Source organism: Cryptotermes secundus, unplaced genomic scaffold, assembly GCF_002891405.2.
Source record: "Cryptotermes secundus unplaced genomic scaffold, Csec_1.0 scaffold462, whole genome shotgun sequence".
In the NCBI taxonomy this organism is placed as follows: domain Eukaryota; kingdom Metazoa; phylum Arthropoda; class Insecta; order Blattodea; family Kalotermitidae; genus Cryptotermes; species Cryptotermes secundus.
The window spans coordinates 326,569-347,484 of NW_019724744.1; the positions used below are offsets into that span (position 1 = coordinate 326,569).

The following is a 20,916-nucleotide window of genomic DNA, read 5'->3' on the forward strand; positions in this document are numbered from 1 at the left end:
TGTCAACTGACAACTCAACTAACTGGATTCCAGACTGGTGGCCATTTCACACCAATCTCCAAGTCTTCTCTTCACAGACTGACTTTCAACTAAATTGACACCTGAACTCTCTCACCAATCAGCTACTTCATGTCACTTCACTCAACTGAACTGTTAACAACTGATTGCAGCTTGGCTGCTGTCCTCATTATATAAACTCAGAGAAGACCCAACAGAAAACACCACCTCTTAACAATCCTTCTATTGTTGTCAGGGGTGGTTGTATAGTGATATCATTTCCATTGGAACATGTTTACCAACCATTACCAAGCAATGCGTGTTCCTTCTCGCAATCAGTGAATAGCAACAGTACTACACATTACAATACTTAAAAGAACATCTCCCAAGTTACATTTAAAATGAAAAGATTAGTCTTCCAGAATGTGATGCAACATGGTTCAGTAGATGGGTACCAACATTTCAGAAGAAAGTGGTACCTTCTTCAGAGCCACTGCCATAAGAATGTCAAGTCTCACTTTAAAAACATATTTACAGATCAGTGGATCCTCATAGAAATGAAGAACTGTAGGGAAATGTCAAAAGGGAAGTTCTGTTTTGTAAGAACATCAACGCATAGATCAAACTTTTATGTGGAGAACTCTGAATGTACATGGACCTTCGGGGAGCACTTGTTAACATCTGTAATCAGATTTACTATGTTTAGGCTGTAGATTTATCAATTCCACTAGCGGAACCAAAGCAGATTCAACTTTGTGGGAGAAGTGTCTGCTTCTTATACCTGAGAGGATCAAGATTCACAACTACACGTGTGAGAAGCTCACACTAGTTCTCTTTCACGGTGTCTGGAAATTATACTGTAAGCACATCAACCCAGACGGTCTCAAGCTCAGTGGCTAACTAGATGAAGGTTCTGGCTATTTGTCTTCAATTTGATGTCCATTTCCACAAGTGTGAATGGCCATGGATTGGTCTGGAAACTCTGGTGGTTCATTTGGTTGCAATTTTATGTCTCAAGTTTCCATTTATAAAACAGGAGAAACAGGAAGAAGCATAAACAGTATATGTACTCCAGAGATCTTATCTAGATGTAAGAACTAAATATAAAGACCACTAAATATCTTACTAGGTAACACTTTTTTGTGCTTCTTTTGTATTCAAGTTATGCATAAAGTGTACAGCTGTTCATTGTGCTGCAGAGTCAGAAGGTGTAAAGGACTGTAATGAAAGAAGTCCTTGCTTCTCAATGAGCATGTCAGTCCACTGTTGATGCTTAATATAGTTGATGTTGCTAAAGCCTATGAGGTTTACCATGAGAATCCGCATCACATTCAGTTTCTCTAGTTTCAACTGTAACCTCTTCTTTAGCCTAAAACAAACAAATCATTTATAAAATTTCCCAATTCAAATTATGACACAACTGCAATAAATTCTCTTATAAACCAATTTTTCTCATGAAGAGTTCTAGTATCTTCTGTGATATAATACCATGCAATCTGTTGAAAATGAACGATTATGTAGCCTTCATCTTCGTGATCAAAGAATAATTGAATCAAGAATGCTACAAGCCAGAAGGTCGTGGAATCGAATCCCAATGAGGTGGATTTTCTCAATTGACCTAATCCTTCCAGCCGCACTATGGCACTGGGTTTGACTCAGCCTCTAACAGAAATGAGTACCAGTAATCTTCCTGGGGGGTAAAGGGCGGCCGGCACATAAGGCTGACAACCCCACTGCCATCTATGAGCCAAATGTCTATAAAATGTTGGAACTTCAACATCTCACAACCCTATGGGCCTCCACAGCCTGTTACAGGGATACCTTACTTTTTACTTTTTTACTAACCATCATGAACAGGTAGCAAGCAGAGCTAAAAATGGATGTGACATGTTGCCCCAAAACATTGGTTGACCTTCAACACACTATGCAGCATTATATTCCAGAAGACAGAACTTTTTATGGTTGCTGCTGTGAAAACCTCAGCTCCAATTCAGAATTACTCTTTATATCTCTATAATTTCTACATCATATGATGCAGCTAGAACTCTGCTGTCTGCATTCAACAGATAATGGCGTTCTACAAGAAACATGTTTCTTGCTATACCCCTGTACTGCACAGTTCATACAGATACTGTAAACATGCAAGCTGTGGATGACTGCTCTCTCCTGTCTATGTAATGCTTTATTTTTCCCTTCTCTCCATACACTCAAGACTGGTTTCCATGCTTGCCATAATCAAAATGAATTAAGAGGAACTGATTTTTTAAACACATAAATACATGACATTTACACTAACAAAGGGGCTACAAACAGATAAGTTGTCATTCCCACTACAGTTGTATGTGGGCACACTAACACTCTGATCTGTCATTCTAGGTACATCAGACAAATTATAAAAAGTACACTCCTTTTAAATAAGTCTACGAAATCACTGTACTATTGATATAAGTGCATTACTGCTTAAGGGAAGCAGGAAGATACTGCCACTGAAACACAACTAAGATAGTAGAAGAATTATATTCTAAATTTCTCCAGTTAGCAGGCACCATCCAGTCGCTTACTCTATGTTTTCCCGTTCCTGCCCAACGGCATGTTCTTGCCAGTCCAGTTCCTGTGCCACCAACAGTTCCTTGTAGTTCTGCAACTTGAGCTGTAGTTCCTTCCGTCTGTCTGTGATCTGCAGTGCTGTATCTCGCTGCTCCTTCAGTACACCCCTCAAGTGACAGTTCAAGCTGGTCACTGTGGTCAGCAGATCCACCAAGATCCTGCACACAGCATCATGTTCACACTACTGCTCCATCTGGTGGTTGCGTATGTCACCTTTATTAGCTAGGAGTAGGGGATTTTAAATACCTTGGTGCTATAGGGTTGTCGGATGTATTTTACCCAGGAATCCTGGAATAGGGGATTCTAAATCTGTAGGTAATATGAAGTTGCCAGATATATTTTAACCAGGAATAGGAACTTTATATTTCCTAGAGGGTAGTTCTATTTGCATGTGGATGTGGGGTCGAATACATCCACCACAGCCCTGCAAGTCATAGGATGCGCCAAAAAGGGAACCCAGTACCTGGGGGTATAACCAGGCCACCCTGTTCATGGGGGATATAAATATGTGGACCTGGCCCTCCAAGTTGGGGTAGTCTTGAATCTGAGACAGTACAATGTGGTCATGAGTCCTGCAGGACTCTGACCTGAGAATAACTGCACTGGCGGGGACCAGCAGCAATTGTAAACGATAAACCCATCCTCTTGTCAGAGAGGGTGTTACGTAAGGACAGTTGGAAAAGAAAATTACTGTGTCATGAGTCTCAAGGGGCTTGTCGCCAAGACGAACTGATTGGCGGTAAACCGCCAGTCATAAAGTAACTCTGACTCTGAGTAAATTTCCTGAGCTGCTGTGTCTAAAACATCATGAAGGTGCCTCATCATCAGACAGTGATGTAGATTGATATAAATCATTAAAAAGTGACAAGATTATATTTTCAACACAAAACTGGAACCAAAATCACCACAACAGAAGCTCTTGTTCATCATATGCAGGACCCTTCTTCCACAAGGTTGCCTACTTAAGGTATGACACAACTGCAGAGATGTGTTAGACAGAAAATACTACTGAGCTGGCAACTATATTTTAACTTGGGGTAACATTTTTGCCCCCATTTTGGCCTGAGCCTACCTCCATGAAACTCTCCATTTCACTTTGATTTACTAGATCTTAGACATTCGGTAGGACTTCTTGGGCGGGTGATCAGCTCATCACAAGGCCTCTACCTGTACACAAACACAGAACATCCATGCCCTGACTGGGATTCAAACCCATGATCCCAGCTTCCAAGTGAGCAAAGACAGTGCATGCCTTAGACCATTCAGCTACCGTGACCAGCGAGAGGTAATGTTACTAGAGAATAATTGCAAAGCTCAGGGAACTGGACCATGCAGTACACAGTGTAGTCCAATGGTCAAGTGCCTGTCCTCACACACACTCAATAACCTTGGTGATAAGGGATATTACAGTATACCAGATGGAATTTGAAACAAATCTTTATATGACTGCAAAGTGAATACCATTTTCATAAATAACACTTACTGAAAAGATTCTGGGCATGTTCCTGGCTCATCCAATGCTGAATCTGCTATCAGCCTACGGATCTCAGATGCTTCAATGGAATTTTTCCATGCCAATTTGCGCAGACTAGCCTTTGATATTTCTTCTGCATACTCGTCCAGTACTTCAGAAAATTGGCGGAGGTCAAGCAACTCTGTATCTTGTGGAAGTCTTCCTGAAATATTAATAATAGCTTGTCATAAGCTGTCCTGGCACCACCTTGTTGTTGTGCACCATATGGTTATGCTTCACACTGAATATCACAGAATATTACTGACAGAAACTGATGGCATTGTCCAGAACAAACCTAAATGCTACTCCAGACAAGGAAAAATCCTCTGACTCGATTAAAAACACATCAACTTTCATAAACTTTTGTTGCCATAGTAAACATTTCTAGACACTATGATGAAGACTGTCTTTGGTGTTGCAGTTCTTAAAACAGTTTTATTTATATGAGATTTGAGGTTCTCACAGCATTTAGATTGTAATGCTGCGTATTCTGGTAGACGTTGACTGATGTTGCAGAGGAACATGCTGCCTCCATCCTCGGAGTCAAAGAGGATGCCACGCATCCAGCCAACACTCTGCTTGCTTGCTTGCTTGCTTAGCTCACTCTTCTAGCCTGAAGATGATGGGAGCATACTCCTCCAAAATGCCAGATACCTTCTACCAGACTACATAACAACACAGCCCAAAAGACAGTGCTAGTCAAATTACAGTTACATTGTAGCATAACATGTTTGGATGACTATCAGTGACATTTATATGATCAAATAAATGCAGAATGTGTATTTTAATGTAACAAAAATATCGCACCCTACATAGCTGCATGTCTACCTGTGCAGTCACGTCAGCCTGGGCATCACAGAACATGTACTTACGCTGCTTGTCCTGAGCTCTGAGCATCAGTAGTCTGGCACTGACTAAAGTGATTGTGTCGGCAGTTCTTGCAATTTCATTTTCCAAAGAATACTCATTACAAGTTGCTGCTCCGATGGGAAATGCATCTATCGTTTCTCTCAATGTCTTCAACTGCTCCTGGAGAGTATCCATCTGCAAACATTTGTCTTAAGTTCTAAAGTTTCTTAAGCATATTAATGAGGACGACAGGATGTACCACCGAAATCTAGTTTAATGCATTCTTGAAGGGCCAGAGCAAGGACAACTCAGTCAGTATCGTGGCTAGACTATGAATTGGCCAACCAAAAAAAAAAACGGGTTCTATTCCTGGTATGGGTAAGGATTTTCCGCTTCCCCTTAACAATCACACTGGTTCTGGAGCCCACCCTGTCTCTGAATCAGTAGGAGTATGGTGGGTTGTTCTCCCAGAGCTAAAGCAGGTAACACATGAAGCTGACCACTCACCTCCATCTGGTGGGGTTTGATTCCTGACAGAAGGATTAGATTATTCATTCTCTTCTCTGCAGCATCCAGACCAGCTCTTTGGCCCACCCAGACTCCTACCCAGTAAGTAGTGGGGGATAAAGTGGATGGGTGTGAAGCTGACCACTCACCTCCATCTAGTGCTGAGGGTAAGAATGGTGGAACCATACCTCCGCTCCCCCATACATTTCCATGGTATAGTACTTAATTAAGCCCAGGGACTTTACCTTTTTACTTCTTGCCTCTGAGGTCCTCCAGGAACCTTGGCCTCCTTTATGACACACACTAATTCTTCTCTATCATTTGCCTTGTGCATCCATCTTGTCACTTTCATCCCTCATAAATCACTCTCTGTATCTTCAAGCCATTTCATTCTGAATCATCCCTCTTTCATTCTGCCTATCTTTTCTTTTTCTCTTTTCTTGGAGTGGGGTGGCACTCAGTCCATTTGGTATGTCATACCCTACTGGGCCTGACTGATGATGTGTACAGAAGTTGGTGGAATGTGAGTTCGTAGGGCAAACCGAAGCACTTGGAGATGACCTACTCTAGTGCTACTTCCTTTCTGGCTTATTTCTATAATCTTTCTTCGCCACACTTCTCTGATAAGTTCTAATCACATGAATGCCAAATGTATGTCAGTACTCCTGTCAAGAGTGAAATGAAAACATTCTTAGCCACCAGATGTCGCTCTCCTCAGAACCTTCCTTTAGCAGTTTCCATCAACTATCCATCCAGCATTACATTTTTTAAACATAAATTGTTTTCTGAGGTGAGGTTAGCCTCATGTCCAATTCTCGACCTGGATTAGCAGGGACAACCTTCCATCTCCCCCCACTCTTCAAACTCTCTAGTATAAGTAATCATACGAGGAGCTTATGGAAAAACAGCGTAGGTTTCATGGTGATCAGGGCATGGATACCTTCACACCACACTGGGCAAGTTAGCAAAAGGAGTAACACCAACTGCTAACTGGGAGGTGGCTCATTCAAAGTAACAGCAACTGGTGTTTGGAAGGTTCCCCATTCAAATCTCAGCCACACCACCTACTATTTCATTGTTTTCCTAAGCCCCTTCTGGCAAACTGCAGGATACTACGTTAAATTATATAACAAACACTTTCCACATCCTTTCTAGTGCATTATACACTATCATCCAAACGTTTGACCCTGTACGGTTGAGTTATTCAAAACATCATTTAACATAATATAAATAAGTTTAAAAATTTCCTGTCACGTTTAGGTAGTAGACCATGGTAGATACCTGCATATTAACAGTAATTATAATCATATAGTCTGTGTACATAACGACATCTAGCTGAACAATCACGTCCTTCAAAGGACCTCACAAAGTAGAAGTGAGACCACTGCATCAACGTTTTCTGAACCTGAAATACGGCTCCACTAAAACCGGGGTGCAACCATAAATGTACACGATCAAACCAGATACAAATCAATTTGCTTATAAGTAAAAGTGTATCTAAACTTTGTATTTATACTAACCATAGCTGTTTAAAATATATTTTCTTGGTACAAATATTAACACACCAAACTCGAACTGTACGCCGCGCTTGAATGTATGTTGGCGGATGTTGGTAATCCGTGTCACGGGCGTCACGGGTATCATGGGTTATAGTCAAGATGAGTCCGTCTTTTTCTTTCCTGTTCATCCATGCGATCAGTGTCGATGAGGTTGATGATATGTGTCTGTGATCTATGTCATCTATGTTAACCGGTGTTAACATATGTAACAATGGCAAACGTTTCGTTGAAGTGTATGCGAGTAGCAAGTGTTTTTATTCCAAGGTTTAGAACGTCACAGTCAAGGAAGTGTTGTGCTTACAGTTGCAATGAGTTTAATGGAACTGTTTTTTCAGTTATTAGAGGGTATTCGAATGTAAATGGTAGTATATATTCAATTAAGCAACGAAATCGCGATGCATGGAATTAGCTACATAACCTCATTCATTCTTCATAATACTGCATTATTTATAAATTTATAACTCAGTGTCGAAGATACGTGAACTTTGGGCTCCGGTATTTTTTAGCACACTAGTTGGAAATCGTCCATTTTAGTAATAGTCGGTATCATGAAACAAAACAAATGAATTTTAAATAATTCTAAAAACAGTTATATTTTAGTGTAAAATAAAATTATAAGATTAGTATTTTCGTATCATAGCACTAAAAGTCATATACTCGTATATTGAGAGAAACTGTGTGTGTGTGTGTGTGTACTAATTAACCAACTTGTTGGAGCTGCGCCCTTCTTGAGAAACCGGCAGGCACGCATGTACTCAAGAATTTCTCAACATTTTATGGAACGCGAAAATTCACTACCATGTTCACGAGAGTCCTCTACTAGTCCCTATTCTGATCCAGGTCAATCTAGTCCACATCACCCCTTCCTATCTGTCTAAAATCCGTTGTAATATCATCAACCAACCTAAGTTTTGTTCTTCCTGGAGGTCTCTTTCCTTCTGGCTTTCCCACCAATATTATATATTGAGTGTTCTTCTACCCCCATTCGTGCTACATGCCCTGCCCATCTCATCTTCCTTGACTTGTCATTCAAATTATACTTGGAGAAGTGTACAAGTTATGAAGCTCCTCATTATGCAGTTTTCAACAACTTCTTGTCACTTCATCTCTCTTCCATCCAAATATTCTTCTCAGCTCACTGTTCACAAACACCCTCAGTCTATGTTCCTCCCTTAATGTCAGAGACCAAGTTTCACACCCATCCAGAACCACTTGCAGAATTATTGTTTTCTGTATTCTGATTTTTATGTTTTCAGACAGCAGCTGATAAGACAAAAGGTTCTTGGCTGAATGGTAGCAAGCATTACCTGAATTCAGTCTCCTCTTAATTTCCTCCTGAATTGAATTTTGATTTGTTACTGTCATTTCCATATATTCAACTGTGCCACATTTTCAAAGGATCTGTTAGCTAAAGTTATGTCATGATTTTGTCCTGCATTTTGGTGATGAGACAGAAACATATACTTAGTTTCCTTTGTGTTTACTTGTAGACTAATCTCCTTACAAGCATCAATTAAAGTGTCTGTGTTTTACTTTATGGTATCTATATTATCACACAGTAGATTCACATCATCAGCATAGACGAGCAGCTGATGTGTCCCATTATTTGCAGTCCCTCCTGGTTTTCCTGGACCTTCCTAATGGCATATTCTAAAGCAAAGTTGAGGTCATGGCAATAAGGCATCTCCTTGTTTTAGACCATTTTAGATAGGAAATATATCAGACAAATGTTTATGTATATGGGTTTTACTATACATTTCATTTAACCCATTTTAATCAGCCTAACTAATTTCATGGTTGCCCCCTGTATTATACAGTACCTCCCTGCTCACTGAATCATAGGCTTTCTTGAAATCTGAATAGCGTATGTACTGTCTCATTGTACTTGAATTCTTTCTCCAGTGTCTGATGAATGCAAGTGATCTGATCAGTAGTAGATCTGTTAACATCGAAACCCATGCTGATGATCCACAATCATTTTGTTAGTATCATGCATAATTGATACAAATTCATGGATCTTTGGCAACTGTAATACCCACTGCCATCTCAAACCATGTTTTACTTTGAAAAAAGTATACGAGGCCAAGGAGGTACATACATAACCTCTAGGCATCGATATGACATCATTATAAAGATAAATGACAGCGGCCTCCGTAGTCTAGAGGTAACGTTCCCGCCTCATGACTCGTGGTACGTGGGTTCAAATACCCGGCGGAGGTCGTCGAATTTTTAAGGGCGGAAAAATTCAGGGAACAAGTCCTCCGGGATGGACTTTAAGCTGTGTGTCCCGTGTCGTAACTTTACGGCACGTAAAAGAACCTCATATCCCCAAAGGGGATCACTGAGCCAAATTCCAGGACGTTTCCCACCCAACAATAGTCTCTAAGGCCTCTGATAGATGGGGGAAGCATTATAGACACCGCTAAGCAAGTGGCCGAACTCGCTTGCTCGGCGGGACTGATGGTACGCACCATTTATCGGTAGGGTAAAGAGACTGGTAGAATATCATAGAGGGAAGCACAATAGATCAAACTGGTCGCGGTGCATGGGGAAACCCACCCTCTCTAAAATAACTAACTAAAGATAAATGACCCATTTTGGAGGTCCAGTAGATCTAATGTTGTTGTTTGCTGTCCCCTTAGCATGTAACCACTGTGGTAGTGAGGCCAGAAATTGTTGCAGTATTTCAGATGTGAGACAAAGTGACAATGTATGTTATGGCATTTTTGCTTTAGGCCTGTATTAAGGTGATAAGTGGCCTAACATCTTGGCCAGACCAAGTTTTCCATTGCTTTCTTCAGTCCCTCAAGATAATTGTAGCATCTAAAAAATCTGTCGTCATTCTTTCTTCTTCATGTAGGAACACATTTTTTCCCTTCAACATTTACATCTTATTAAAATTAAACCAAGTACATATTTTCACAAAAATATATTTTAATTAATGTATGTAGGATATTGGTGGGAAAGCCAAAAGGAAAGAGGCCACTGGGAAGAACAAGGCATAGGTGGCTGGACAGTATTAAAATGGATCTTAGAGAGATAGGATGGGGTGGTATTGATTGGATTGATCTGGCTCAGGATAGGGACCAGTGGAGGGCTCTTGTAAACACGGTAATGAACCTTCGGGTTCCATAAAATGCTGGGAAATTCTTGAGTAGCTGCAGAATTGGTGGCTCCTGCAGAAGGGCTCAGCTCTGTGAGTAAGTAAGTAAGTATATTTTAATTAGGTAATTGTGTGTAAAGTCCTGTCTTCTGGGATGTAACACTGTGTGGTCGATTGGAAGTCAGCTGACGATTTAGTGGAACGTGTACTTGCTGACAGTATCTTAAAATAAATCACAAAAGGATGCTGTGTAGTCTGGTAGATGGTTACCAGTGTTTCAGAGTAACATAATGCCTCATCTTAATATATGTAGATGAAAGCAGTGTAGTTCTTTGAAACACTGGTAACCACGTATCCGACTACATGGTGTTATAGCCAAAAGACCACAGTATGAAGGTAGTAATATATTTGAATAAATTTACAGGATATATGCACATTTTAAGAAAAACAATTTTGATAACCCCTGTTCTCTACTACAGATATCTTTCTAGTATCTAAATATTCTAAGCACAATAGATCACTGTGGTCACAGTGCAAGTGCCAAGAGGGCCCACCCCTTGTACATTCATATAAATATTCTGGAGCTGTGATAGCTCAGTTGGTATAGTGACTAGGCGATGGGCTAGATGACCTGAAATTCATGGTTTGATTTCTAGCAGAAGAAAGACATTTTTCTTCATAGCATTCAGGCTGGCTTCCGGACGCACTTGCACTCCTGTCTTATGCATATCAATTGTTGCTTGCTTTAGGGCAGAGCGGCAGGAGCATGAAAATGACAGCTCACCTCCAACAGATTCGGAGCTTAAGAATGGTGGAGCCATACTTCCATTCCTCCCAGCTTCAAGTGCAGTGAAAAATTTACCTTTACCATGTTTAAATATAGGGACTGCAGTAAGTTATGCGTTATGAAGTTCAGTGAGCAGTTTCTTATGCCCCCCCCCACTTTTTTTTTTTGGAGAGAGAGAGAGAGAGAGTGGTTTGGCATTTGTGAGGACAGACTGATGGAACCATGTAGAACTAGGTACCCAGTTCTCGAACTAAATTCTGGACTGCCCAGATGCAAAGCAGAAGTAGTCCACCTTGCACCACAAGATAAAGTGTAATGAGGCTTTGGTGATGTGTGCAGTTCCACAATGGCCTAGTGCCAAAGATGTGGCCAGCTCAGCTGACGGAAAGAAGAGCAGCAATCCATTGGCACCACCTTCAAATCCAGAGGATGAAGACCGTGAGGAGCAGAAGAGACGAGATGCTTCTTGGAAAGCAATGAAGTACAGTCTCATTGCTTTTGGTGCCACGTTTGGAATGATTGGATCATACATGGTTTATGAACTAGGTATTTCTGAATTTTGTTGTGTTAAAGTGCAGAATGCAGTTTGGGCTCCCATTTTATCTCATGCTTATGTTTGGTTAAGTCTCCCTTAATTTAATTTTGTTAGGTTATACGGGGCATTCAGTCAAGGAGGAAACTTCGCAACACTGCTGACCGGGCCCAACATTCCTCACAGATTGTTGCTGTAACTGTAACGGAGCGCGTTTATCAGTGCTAATGACTAATTCTTCTATTAGCAGTTACAGCAGCAATCTGTGAGGAATGTTGGGCTGGGTCAGCAGTATTACAAAGTTTCCTCCTTAACTAAACACACTGTATTATATCAGGACAAGAAAAGAGTACGTAGTTTAGGGATTCCTAATGTGTATTCTCCAATTTTTTATCTGTAATATGTACATGTTTTGTTGAAACACTTTGAAGATGCAGTGGGTTAGTAAAGTCTGAAGATTTATTACAGAGGTGTTCTATTAGCCTGTCCATGTAATGAAACATCCTCATAGGCAGTGCCTGTATCATCAGTAGATCCCAACAAAATGAAACAGAATTCTTAACTACAGTACTGTCATTACTGGACAGAAATTTCACCAGCATATATAGTACAGTATGTCATGGAAGTCGATAATAGAGCTAAGTTAATTGCACTGAAATGGAAATGCTAACAGTGAGTAAAGATACCCCTGTGCACATGTATGCCCTCTTGATGAAACAGGCCAGTTTCACAGCCTCACACATTTGTCCTTACAGATGTCGATCGTTAAACTGGCACATATAATGCACATTTCTCATCATCTTGTTTTGTTTAAAGAAACACATCTCAAAACCTGACTTTGCTTCCGTCAGGTAAAAGTATGAAAGATACTCTGTTGGGTCCAATAGATAATCTGATCTCTGTCACCAGTCCATTTGTTTTCTGTGCGTTATATTGTGACCTTGTCAGGAGCAGCACTGTATAGTGTTGAAGGGTTCTGTCTTTTGGGATATCATGCCATGCAGTCCACTGAAAGTCAGCTGACATTTGGAGGAACATGTCATCTCCATATTTAGAGTTGAAGAATTCCCACCGTGGCGGCCCGGGTTCAATCCCAGGTCTGGTCAAGTGGGATTTGTGGTGGACAAAGTGGCGCTGGGGCAGGTTTTCCCCGAGTACTTTGGTTTCCCCTGCCAATCTTCATTCCACCAATTGCTCCGCAATCACCCTCACATGTCATCTGGGGCTAGTACAATAGGCCAGAAGTGGCCACAGTACAAGGGACTTAGTCCCACCCCACTAGCAATACAAAAAATAAGGTTGAAGAATAAGGGAAGGAAGAAACCAGCATGAAGTAGGTAGCAAGCAGACTTCTCTTTAACTGAAGGTTTATGATGAGCAAAATCCATTACATGTGTCAGTTTAATGCATTGGATTGTGTCCTGTGTTCACAGGTAAACCAAAGAGGGATGAAAATGGCCATATCATAGAGGATGAGTTCAGCCAGATGCCATTGATTCAGCAGTTCTTCAGTCGCATGTGGAAGGAAATGGATTATTACAAACGAGTATGTTTAGCCACGCAGACAGAGAAGTGCTTTCAGGCCGATGCAATTACAGAAGCTTTTTACTCATTTCAAACTTTTGCATAATTCATTGTTAATATCAGCCCCAATCATGTGTATTTGCGCTTTGTGGAAGTGGGCAGTGTTGCCAACATTTCAGAAGTACTCGCTGTCTTGTGAATATTCACTTGCCCTGCCCGTTTTAGGCATGAAGGTGAAGGGAGCATGTATTTCTGAAACATCAGGAGTACTGCCTACTTTCACGCGGTGCACATATTCGAGAATAGGATCAACATCACATGAGCCATTTGCTTGCAGATGATTCGTGAGCCATCACGGGAGAAACTGCTGCCTGATCCGCTCACATATCCCTATATACAGCCTCCCTACACACTTGTTCTGGAGATGACTGATGTGCTAGTTCATCCTGATTGGACGGTAAGCATCATGTGCACTGGTTACATATGTCAGAAGGAGCTTCTTCACTGCACTCTTCACAGCATTCCATCACTTATAACTATGACCCAGGTTTTCTCTTTTTGTATATGCGCGTACAAAAGTGTCGGAGTTATTTCACGAAGCTGTCAATGTCTCAGCCTGTAGAGTCTTGTTATGTGTTTTTACTACTTATATGAAATGTAAATACACTCTGTTCCTTTTATTTTTATAAATTTATTAATGAATGCAGAGCAATTGGTGGAGTAAGAACTGGCACGTGCCATCTTGTCCATCACAGATGCAACATGACCTGACCTGGGATCAAGACCAGACCACCAAGGTGAGAAGCTGATGAGACTAAGTGCCTGAGTTGTGGCACAATCCACTCGATTCTTGTAGTGGAGTGACATTACATAATGTTCATATTGTCTTGTTATTTCTAGGGTTAAATCTTCACAAGATTCACATGTTTGGATATCTGTCATTTTTATTTTATTTTAACATAATGTTTGGCCACGCCATATCTCAAGCGGTTAGTCTCTGGCTTCCCACCACGGCGGCCCAGGTTTTATCCCTGGTCTGGTCAAGTGGGATTTGTGGTGGACAAAGGGGCGCCAGAGTTGGTTTTCTCAGAGTACTTCGGTTTCCCCTGCCAATCTTCATTCCACCAAGTTCTCCATCATCATAATCACCTGGGGCAGGCTACAATAGGCCACTCAGTGGCTGCCATGCTGAGTGGACCCAGTTGGACTCCACCCCCCACTAAGCGAATTAACATACCGTTTTATGTATATGAGGATAATAACTTATTTTGACAAATTCAATTGCAAGACAGATCTGACTTGAAGCTGGATAACGTAATAAACCCAAAAAATTGCAGTTCTACAGTTTAGGAGTTCCGTTTACTTTGTGTTTTATTTCCACCTGATTTAAGACAGTTTTGGCCTATATAAGCCAAATTGTGCTATGCAACATTGAAACTGACTGTTTTATGAATTAAAATTTGTGCCTCAGGATCACATCAATTGTTTGGTAAAGGTTAATGTTAATGAAACATGAATTTACCAATATTATTTACTTTGTATATTATTATGTTCAAGTAATATATTAGATTTGGCGATATAATGGAAATCAGTTTAATTCACACACAGATTTCTGCACACTGCATGTATGAAGACTGAGTTGTAACCTTTTCTTATTGCTACAGTACAAGACTGGATGGAGGTTCAAGAAGCGTCCAGGTGTGGATCACTTCCTGGAGCAAGTAGCTCCACCATTATTTGAGGTGGTTGTGTTTACTGCTGAGCAGGGCATGGTAAGGTCTATTATAGTTAATCAGTTTGTCTATTGCTAATATTTAGATATCCTGACAAGAGATTCTGTGTTGTTACCCTGAAGCTGCATCACTGAATTATGTTAATTTACATTAATTCTTGTATGAAGAATGATTCTATTTAATGCTTCATTTCTGGGAACCGCTATGGAGATACTGGCCATGGCTGGCTGATGTAGCAGAATAATTCTGCTTGGAATGATCGCTTGTTTCACTGCAGACTGTGTTCCCAATTTTGGATGCCCTAGATCCAAATGGCTACATAATGTACAGGCTGGTGAGGGATGCCACACATTTTGTTGATGGGCACCATGTCAAGGATTTGGATTGCCTGAACCGAGACCTGAGCAAGGTTAGTGCACAAATGCACCAGCATGAACTCTACATCTCTGTACTTGAAACTACTTTATTTATTTATTTATTTATTTATTTATTTATTTATGAAACATTTAATGATGCTGTATTGCAGGCTCTGTAGAATTGAATATTGGTATGATTTAACAAATAATGAATTGAAAAGTCTGTGTAACAGGTCACAGCCTGTTTTGCTTGTGGGTTTTCCTTTGTTTGCATTTTCTTTCTTTTCATTTTTAAGTTTCTGCTTTTATGGGACTCACTTCTCGGAGTTTGGTTAAGTCTTCCACACCAGGCATATACTCAGCTGGTCTCCTATTGCAGGTGATTGTGATAGACTGGAATAGTGAATCATTGAAGTTCCATCCCAGGAACATGCTGCGACTGCCAAGGTGGAAGGGCAATGATGACGACCAGACTCTGGTGGACTTAGGAACATTTTTAAGAAGTAGGTACACTTGTCACACAGTCCAGTCTGTGTTTGTTATTAATTGAGGAGAGTAATATTCACCAGCTCTGTCATGTTTTTAGCAATTGCTGCCGAGAAAGTTGAAGATGTGAGAGATGTTCTGGACTACTACCAGCAGTTCTCAAACCCAGTGGAGGCCTTCAGGGAGAATCAGAGGAAGCTGCTGGTAAGTAACGTAACCAAGCCATCAGCTATCCATGAATGGTTTGGTAACTGAGCATTCACAAACTATATAGCGTCTTTAAAAATTTACACCTGTGGACTCCACTGTAGGATGCCTTGACTAATGCCGAGACAGAAATATCCCTTAATGAAATTTTTGCCAATGCATACTTTTCATAGAGAATGCAACTGAAGTTCAGTGCAATATGGCAACATGGTATGCATGTTTTCAGTTGTGGACCCCCATCATGCATGTCTTTGATGAGCCTTTGGATAAAACTGTCCTTGATAAAGCCCTCTTTTGTGTTTTGTATCTGTCAAATAAGTTTGATACAAGGCAGTATGTTTCGTCTGACATAAATACACACACTTGTGCAGCAGATTATGGGTGGAATGAGGGTGAGGCTTAGGGATGTGCAGCAAATAATTGGTAGGACTTTGCTTGTAAAGGACAGCTCCTATTAATCAATCAGTTGGAATTGCAAGAGGTAATGTACGAGGTGTGTTCAAAAAATGACGGGAATTTCCGTATTTTGGAAAAAATATTTATTCATTCGTCTACATTAATGTTGTCGCCTTCAAAATAGTCCCCATTCGATATTATGCACTTACGCCAGCGCTTCTTCCAATCATCGAAACACTTCTCAAACTCGATTTTTGGGATAGCCTTTAGCTCTTTCAGCGATGCGCTTTTAATGTCATCTATGCTTGTAAAACGACGGCCCTTTAAGGTTCTCTTTATTTTTGGAAATAGGAAAAAGTCACACGGAGCCATGTCTGGCGAATATGGAGGCTGGGGCATCGTTACAGTATTGTTTTTGGCCAAGAATTCACGAACAAGCAACGAAGTGTGAGCAGGTGCATTATCGTGGTGCAAAAGCCATGAATTGTTTTTCCACAAATCCGGGCGTTTTTTTCGGATTGCCTCACGCAAACGGCGTTGAACTTTCAGGTAGTACTCCTTATTGACCGTTTGACCTTGAGGCAAGAATTCATGATGCACTATGCCATTAAAATTGAAGAACACAGTAAGCATAACCTTCACGTTCGAACGCACTTGTCGAGCCTTTTTCGGTCTTGGCGATCCAGGATGCTTCCACTGAGACGATTGAGCCTTAGTTTCAACGTCATATCCGTAAACCCATGTTTCGTCACCTGTTATAACACGTTTCAGTAATTCTGCATCATCGTTGACTTCCTTTAGTGATTCCTGAGCAACTTCCATTCGCCGCTGTTTTTGTTCAAAATTCAGCAATTTTGGAACAAATTTTGCTGCCACGCGTTTCATACCCAAAACATTCGAAAAAATTTCATGGCATGAGCCAATCGATATGCCAACATCATCAGCGACTTCTCTGATTGTGATTCGGCGATCATTCATAATCATTGCTTTCACTTTTTCCACGTTTTCATCGGTTGTTGATGTGCTGGGGCGTCCGGGGCGCTCGTCATCTGCAACGTCTTCACGGCCATCTTGGAAACGCTTATACCACTCGTAAACTCTTGTTTTACTCATAACAGACTCACCATAGGCCTTTGTTAACATTTCACACACTTTGTAACACTTTATTTCATTTTTTACGCAAAATTTGATACAAATTCTTTGATCCATTTCTTTTAACAAACGAAAATCGCCAAGCTCATAAAAACACGTCTAACCTTAGCGGCTGCCACAGACAAAGTAAGCAATGAATACAGCTGAAAATTTTATTGTACTTCAGGGGCATGTATACCAACATAATAAAAAAAAAATTTTGACAATTGGACTCTCCAAACCCGCGAAATTTTAAAATTCCCGTTATTTCCTGAACACACCTCGTAAGTACGAGGAATGTAACTTCTCAATTCAGATAGTGCTAAAAACATTGAACAGTGAGAGTGTTGAATTATTATTTACTGTTTTTAGTCTGCATGTTAATGAAGTTTAAAAAAATACTGAAAAGAATACATACTGCTAGACCACAATTCATTTATTTTAATCTTGGTGCTGTATTTTGATACACATAATTCCAAGCAACAGAATTGACGTGAGATTATTTATTCTGTCCACTCTTTAATATTATGAATACTCATTAAAAGAAGCAGTTTTACAAATTTTGTGAACTCATATTACATCAGAGTTAATGCTAGTTTATTATGCCACTCTTTCCGTAACACAGGCGTGTGACAATCCATTGAGTTTTATGAAATAAAACATTCAGAGACTGTTTCTGAAGTTGTGAGAATGTGTGTATTTCTTGCAGGACAAAATGGAAGCAAAGGAGAAAGAATTGAAAGAGAACCCTCAAACAGGAACGCTAGCAAGCAGATGGACACCAAGCTTCCTGAAGCCTCGCTGAGATGTCTGCAGCAGCCAGCTGTGGGCTGTGGTGTACCATGAATCGTATATGAAGAGCAGACATGTCAGATGTCAGTTTTGCTGAGTCAGCCTGCTTTTGTTTCCTGTTCCCCACAATTTCACATACTTTATATGTGTGCCATCCTAAATATTATTTGTGAATCCATGTATGTGACTTTTAGCAGTGTGTAGCGACTGTTTTCCCAGATCTACAGTTGAACCCAGATTCATCACAGCAATGGGACAAGAAGAGAGCCTGCACAGCAAATACTGTTTTGCGCCAGTTGTGGGCCCAGAAATAAACAGAGGATAAGAGAAAATCTGAGATTTGATGTTTTCATGGTGGTAACTGTGATGATTACTGTGTTATGTGACCTGAAGCTATGTAGTGTGGTAGAATGTTACTGATTTTTTGGAGGAACATTCTGCCTCCATCTTCAGGCTGGAAGAGTAAGACCCTAGCTCAGACCCCTCTCCATGTATATCCATATCACTTTTTTTTTATTCTTGGTTTTCTGTTCTACCCTGAAGATGGAAGCATTTCATCCCCATGAAATATCAGTAATGATCTTGAGGACTACAAAGTGTCATCCAAGAAGACAGTGTACTTCAGTAACAGAAAAATACTTTTAGTTGTAACCTATTTTTGAGGGTGCATGCATTTGTCATTCAGGTTTGCATAATTTTTTGTATACTTACTGCATTTAGAATTGCTGTAAAGGCTTTCAATTGTATATTCATGTAACATAATGAGCTGAAAACCAAACACATCCAGAGTGATGTTTGTTGCAAAGAAACAGCAGCATGTCCATTACTGTCTGAACTGACATAATGTAATACAGTTGAACTGCCATTTTATTATTCCTTGATTTGTTTTCACTCATTTAACATCCAGTTTCAGTGATCCCAAGTCAGTAAGCTCTGTGATATTACCTACATTTAAGATGGTGTGTACATCTCTGTCCCCATCATCAGAGGCTGATCAGCATTTCTGTCCTAAGTCTTTCCTTGTATTGTGTGGGAATATAATGAAATATACAGATGGAATATCAGTCTCTTGTCAGATGCACTTTTATCCCCTGCAGTTTTAAGGGAGGACACTTAATCCATGAAGGGTTGGTTCCAACATGCATGATAGTATTATTGGTACATCATTACTCTCTATGATAGGAACTACAGATAACTTATGAACTGCCCAAAGCATTTCTTGCACTATGAATATAACATACAAATATGCTGAAAACTCCTGGCTAAGGATGTTCTGATATTGCCAAGTTTTCAAAATGTTCCAATCTGCCTTTTGATAGCATGTATTAAATCCTGGAAAAAAAACAAACGTGGCTTGTATGTGGTACCGCAATTTTGTTGTTTTATGTTATGTGCATTTTTATTGTGAAATTAATTGCCGATAATTTAGAGACTCATCTAGGGTTTTAACATAGTTTTTGTAATTAGGTTTCACTTCTACGTGGTTCTGTTGTACATGAAATCTTATGTTTGAGAGCAAATTCTTTTGCTGTCTTTTTTTTTTATCTTGCCAAATAACTAAAAAATAGTATGTATAACAACTGTACCCATGCAGCAAAGCTTGGTTTTTAATTTTTATATCTGCCAATGGTGCATCCCTCGTTATGAAGGTGGAAGTAAAATGTACCACGACAGGGCAAAATGGTTGCCAGTGCATGTAATATGATGGGGTACCCAAAAGAAACCGAACTAATTTTTTTTGTGGGCAGAGCTTTTGTAGTACCGCGTTTTGCCGCTATGAGCGCATAGAGCTAACATTCCTGAGTCAATAAGCCGACTACCGTTGCTTCAGAAGGTAAGGACTAGTTTCGGCAGAGTTTATAGTGACAACTGTTTTGTGTGATCCGTCGTTTTTGCAATGGCTGATTTTCGTGAACAGCGTGCGGCGGTGAAATTCTGCTTTTTGCTCGGGAAAAGTGGAACAGAAACTCTTGAAATGTTAAAAACTGCGTACAAGGACGATGCTATGGGGAAAACTCAAGTGTCTGAGTGGTTTTCCCGTTTCAAAAATGGTGAAATGTCAATTGATGACAAACCTCGTTCTGGTCGTCCTTCCACGGCCCGAACACATGAAAATGTTGAAGAAATTCGTGAAATCATCAAGGAAGATCGACGACGGACCATTGAAGAAATTGTGGAGCTGTCGGGAGTGACTTGGAGCTCAGCGGCCAGATTTGTGGCAGTCGGGTGACTGGTTTTTCCATCATGACAATGCCCCTGCTCACACAGCCCTGTCTGTACGACAATTCTTGACCAAAAATGGTGTGACCCCTGTTCCTCACCTGACCTTGCCCCGTGCGACTTTTTTTTTTGTTTCCTCGAATGAAAAGAGACATGAAAGGAAAAAACGATGGAGGCGCTGTCAAGCATCTCAAAAGATGAATTTAGACAATGTTTTGAAAAATGGAATAAAAGACTAGACAAGTGTATTAGTGTAAGTGGAGAGTACTCTGAAGGGGATTGAAGGTTTGTGCTTAAAATTTGAATAAATAAGTTCGGCTTCTTTTGGGTACCCCCTCATATAGTAAGTCTCCCAGATCGTAAGATATACTGATAGATTTCGTTGTACCATACTACAACCCTAACAAATATATTAAGCTAACATAATCTAGTGAAAACTATCTCACCATGCTAAATTCTGTCTGAACCAAAAGTCTTGGACAACTTCATGTGGTACGATTATTTCCTCTTTTCCCTGGACCCCTGTTCAGAACATGATTGATTTATTCAAATTTCGCGCCCCATACGGATACACGTCGACCTGAAGGACCTGAACCTGTAGGACCTGAAGTTGGCAG

General features: G+C 40.4%; 2 protein-coding genes across 6 annotated transcripts; one reads left to right on the forward strand and one right to left on the reverse strand.

Annotated features, from left to right (window-relative positions):
• Positions 1 to 17: 17 nt before the first annotated feature.
• Positions 18 to 7,087, reverse strand: LOC111862858. Of its 3 annotated transcripts, none has more exons than XM_023848615.2 (5): positions 6,994 to 7,087; positions 4,990 to 5,161; positions 4,088 to 4,280; positions 2,559 to 2,762; positions 18 to 1,366 (listed from the first exon to the last, which is right to left on the reverse strand). In XM_023848615.2, exons 1-5 carry the CDS (start codon positions 6,994 to 6,996, stop codon positions 1,183 to 1,185), a joined length of 756 nt encoding a protein of 251 aa, XP_023704383.1. In that variant the 5' UTR covers positions 6,997 to 7,087; the 3' UTR covers positions 18 to 1,182. The 3 variants fall into 3 exon arrangements, with proteins under 3 accessions (XP_023704383.1, XP_023704382.1, XP_023704384.1); XM_023848614.2 differs by lacking the exon at positions 6,994 to 7,087 and adding an exon at positions 6,755 to 6,861; XM_023848616.2 differs by lacking the exon at positions 6,994 to 7,087 and adding an exon at positions 5,719 to 6,479.
• A 101-nt stretch (positions 7,088 to 7,188) lies between these two features.
• On the forward strand, positions 7,189 to 18,960 carry LOC111862836 (mitochondrial import inner membrane translocase subunit TIM50-C). 3 transcript variants are annotated; one of them, XM_023848563.2, is made up of 9 exons: positions 7,189 to 7,394; positions 11,262 to 11,468; positions 12,888 to 13,000; positions 13,316 to 13,435; positions 14,643 to 14,750; positions 14,989 to 15,120; positions 15,447 to 15,570; positions 15,654 to 15,757; positions 17,997 to 18,960. In XM_023848563.2, the coding sequence occupies exons 1-9, from the start codon at positions 7,244 to 7,246 to the stop codon at positions 18,090 to 18,092; spliced, it is 1,155 nt and encodes a 384-aa protein (XP_023704331.1). In that variant the 5' UTR covers positions 7,189 to 7,243; the 3' UTR covers positions 18,093 to 18,960. The 3 variants fall into 3 exon arrangements, with proteins under 3 accessions (XP_023704331.1, XP_023704332.1, XP_033606710.1); XM_023848564.2 differs by having other exon boundaries at positions 7,242 to 7,377; XM_033750819.1 differs by having other exon boundaries at positions 7,322 to 7,387.
• The last annotated feature ends 1,956 nt before the right edge of the window (positions 18,961 to 20,916 follow it).